At 26.1% G+C, this 4088-nt stretch overlaps 1 protein-coding gene across 1 annotated transcript in view; it reads right to left on the bottom strand.

Moving 5' to 3' along the window:
- Positions 1-227: 227 nt before the first annotated feature.
- The window catches only part of LOC102676322 (vacuolar protein sorting-associated protein 54), a 5210-nt gene continuing 1349 nt past the window's right edge, over positions 228-4088 (bottom strand). Inside the window, exons 3-13 of the mRNA XM_006614007.2 lie at positions 3971-4073; positions 3733-3896; positions 3457-3656; positions 3184-3369; positions 2979-3105; positions 2618-2872; positions 2064-2489; positions 1677-1957; positions 1373-1590; positions 1043-1256; positions 228-973 (exon numbers count right to left, since the gene is read on the bottom strand). Of these exons, the coding sequence (XP_006614070.1) occupies positions 712-973; positions 1043-1256; positions 1373-1590; positions 1677-1957; positions 2064-2489; positions 2618-2872; positions 2979-3105; positions 3184-3369; positions 3457-3656; positions 3733-3896; positions 3971-4073 (2436 nt within the window). The 3' untranslated portion in view covers positions 228-711. The remainder of the gene's footprint in view (positions 974-1042; positions 1257-1372; positions 1591-1676; positions 1958-2063; positions 2490-2617; positions 2873-2978; positions 3106-3183; positions 3370-3456; positions 3657-3732; positions 3897-3970; positions 4074-4088) is intronic.

The following is a 4088-nucleotide window of genomic DNA, read 5'->3' as shown; positions in this document are numbered from 1 at the left end:
TTAATTTCTTATTATGTATTATATCTTCAAAAAGATTCCAATTTTGAAAAAACAAATATAAATATAAATAATGCAAAAACAATCATAGAAAAATGAATTGATTTGAATTATTTTATAAATAACAATAACAAATGTTTAGTATGTTTACTATTGTATTCAATTGCAAATAAATTTTATATATTTAATCTTAAAGGTATGGAAGAAAAAATAACTTTCTACTATTCATATAGATTTCTTTGTATAGTTATTCAGACCTATGTATGAAATTTTACATTTGAACACTATGGCGTACAAGATTTGGGAGACATAAAATATGTGTAATTTAAGTTAACTTGTAATTTGTATTAAAATATCAATAAACAATACAAGTAACATCATATTTCTTAAAGAAAATTGTTTACTATTTACACATATTTTCAAAATCATATTTTCAAAAATATCGAATATAGAGCATTTTATAAAAATGCTGTTAAGAAATTCCTTATATTAATATTACCAAACCATTGCATTCCATACAATCTTATAAATAAAATAATTATAAACATTAATATGTGGTTAATTTTAATACAAGCCACATCATTAAAAATTCATCAAAACATTAATAGTCATTAAGATGCAACGCATGTGAAGGAAGACTGTAATAAAGATTAGTCACCTTTTTCTACAATGTTTCATTGCTTCTATTATGCAATATATTACACGCTCTGCATGTTATCTGGTCCATATATCACTCATCCAATTATCATCTAACTCATTAGTTGGTAATACTTTTAATTTTCGTAATGCCTCAACATAAAATGTTAATTCAGATGTAACTACACCATGTTGTGGACCACCATTATTCACTATATTCATTTTGACTAATTGCTCTCTAAGTTTTTCTTTGAAAGATGTATTTACTGTACGATATAAAGTTTGTACTTCAACTTCTGGGAGAATTCCCGAAACTGCTTCATGTAATTTCATTAAATAACTGTAATTAACGATTTTAAATATTTAATGATTATAATAAATAAAAAAATTAAATTATATAATACTGTACCTAGAAATATTTCTAAATGATTTCGATGGTACTGGCGGTCTTGCAGTCCATTTCGATATTTGACCCCCCAATAGATTGTCGACAATAGTTAGAATTTTGCTTTCAATTTCTTTCACATGCGCACGAATATCTCTTTCAACACTATCCAATAAAGCAACGCCACCACTTATATTAGATCCACCAAGTCCACGATTAGAATTTTGTTCCGCAAATGCTATAAATAAATTTTATCATTAATATTATAATTGTAATATAAATTAATATTAAATAATTATATTTAATATAAGTTAATATAATAAGTTAATATTTAATAAATATATTTAAATTTACCTTGAAAATGTGATTTAACAAAAGGCATAAACCACAAAATTAATTTTAAACTTCGTGCCGCTAATACAAGTATTGTACTGGTAATTGTTTTTAAACCAGCAACTTGCATAGCGCCGGCTCCAAGAACAAGTTGACAACAACGTGAATTATAATGTCGCAGTAATTCGGCTAAATGTCTTCCAATTGTTCCTGATAAAGCAATTAATTCACTGCCAGTTCTAGAAATAAAATTTTATTGAGCATTTATTGAAATATTTATAAAATTAAAATATTCGTATATTACATTTAATATTTTAAAAATTACCTGCAATACTCATGAATCATTTGTGTAAGCATTAAAGCTGTTCCAACAACGGCATATTTTTCATTTCCCACCATAATAAAATTTTGAATACTACTTTTTTTAACTTTATCATCAATTTTAAATAAATTTGGCGGAAAAGCTTTATTTTCATATATATATGTTACTAATGACTGAAATTCCGGTGGTACATCAGCTTGTTTCCATCTCTCAGATTCCAATAAAAGAGTAAGCTTTGTTTTGAGTTCAGTATGAAATCTTTGAATAAATTTACTAGCTTGTGCCTATATGAAGTATGAAGTATGAAAATATATTTATATATAAATATATTATTTATAAAATATAAATATAAAATTTTTTCAATTAAATAGATTTAAGAATAACGCATACCTTAAATGCAGAACGTAATCCAGTACATTGTTTACCACAGAGTTTTTCACAAGTTTCTGTGAATTTTTCAACTAAATTTGCTAGTTGACATACTTGAGCTGTTGTTGCCCTTTTACTCAACCAGGATGATTTATCATTCCAATTTTGGCATTCTTTTTCTTCTTGTTTGTTATTTGAATTTTCATTGTTAAATTTTTCTTTTTCATTTTGTAATTTATCTTTATCATTTGTACCTGCAGAAAGCAGATTTCCCATTCGCTCATGACAATAATCACAAACAGAAGTTATCATATCATTGAGTTTAAGTGTTACTCGCGAATGTTCTGCTTGAGTTAATAAACGATCAGGTATCGTATCATCGAATGATCCATCACACACTCGGCCAGCTGCAAGATCTACTGTATCTCGCATTACATCATGAACAGCCTAAAAATACATGTAATGTCAAACAATTATTATATTTAGAAAATTAAATTAATTTTAATTATAATTTATATAAAATAATAATTTTATATTTTTATTATACATAGTTATAATATAATGTAACATACTACCTTAACTCGCATTAGAAGAAATGTTAAAGATTGTATAGCATTATGAAGTAAAGTTAATCTTTCCGCAAGAGAAAGTCCACCAACTTCTAAAGCTGCAGCTTGTTGATCACTACAACAATCACTCTCTGCTAAAGCTTCTATAACTCTTTGCTTTGTTACAGCTCGGACTGTGGTCACAGCTTCTTCTTTGTAAGTATCCACAAATTGAAAATGTTTTTGCCGCAGAAGACCAGAAATGATGGAAATAAGTTTATCCTGTTCGTTGAGGATGTACAAATGATCTCACTGGGAAGAGATGCACGACGGTTTGTTTGCTACGAACTAAGTATACAAAATTTTTAAAAATTTTACATATACTTACACCATCCAAAACTGTATTTTCTCCTCCTAATGGTCTATTTAAATCTGCAGTTGCATATCTTTGAAATTCCGTAGATAACATTTTATCAACAAGTTTTTCCATTTCTGTTAATTGAGAACTTAAATGCCTAAGAAAATAAAATTAAATACATCTAATTTTTATATCTTATTATATATCAGCTTTATATTATTTATATAGATAATACCTAAAACTATGTATTCCATTCAATTCCTGTAAAAGTATTTCTTGGGTTGTAGCAATGAGATCTAATGCTGCAACATAATCTGGTGTAGATAACAACAATTGTATCATTGGTTGACTTTGGTGTACTGTAGCCATAAGTTTTAGTTTTTCTTGAACTAACAATCGATTGGATCTCGCTCGTTCCAACCTGAAAATATATTTATTCGAAAATATATACATTCAAATTAATGTATATATAATATTTGAAAAAAATATAAAATAATTTATAATTTACCTTAAAATTTCTAAAGAATCATTGACTAGATACTTATCAACTTGGTGTATATTTTTTCTAAGGGCTTTTAAAACTGTAATAGTTTGAGTAAGTTGCTCCATTAAGGCATCATGAGAAGTCATAGCATGAAAAAATGCTTGAGACTTAGAAGCAACTTGTTCTGCTATTCTAACTTCCACAATATCTAAATAATGACTTAGCTATTACAAGTAAAAATTAAATATATTTATGTTAATGTTTGAACTTTATGAAAATAGTAATATAGTGGAATATTACCTTTTCTTGCATTTGCTTTACATTTATAACAATACTAGAATCTTCATTTAATAATCCATTTTTTGTAAATGGAAATACTGCATAAAAATTATCTTTTTGAGAAAGATCTAAATTAGGTGTTAAAAAAATTTTTGGAATATTGGATAAATCAAATTGCATTCGATCTGTAAAATTTTAATTTAAGAATTTTATATAAAATAATATTATTTTATCAATAATATAAATATATTATTTTTACCTAATGGTTTAACCTTTCTTAAATTTGGAAAATTTTGTAACAATTCATTAGGTGTAATTGGTCTATTGGCATTTAAATTCATACGAGAATGTTTTCGATATCTCTGTAAATAAAAGTT

Source organism: Apis dorsata, unplaced genomic scaffold (genome assembly GCF_000469605.1).
Source record: "Apis dorsata unplaced genomic scaffold, Apis dorsata 1.3 scaffold_168, whole genome shotgun sequence".
Lineage (NCBI taxonomy): Eukaryota > Metazoa > Arthropoda > Insecta > Hymenoptera > Apidae > Apis > Apis dorsata.
The sequence above is the reverse complement of the archived record's forward strand: the minus strand, read 5'-3'. Positions and strand labels throughout refer to the sequence as shown.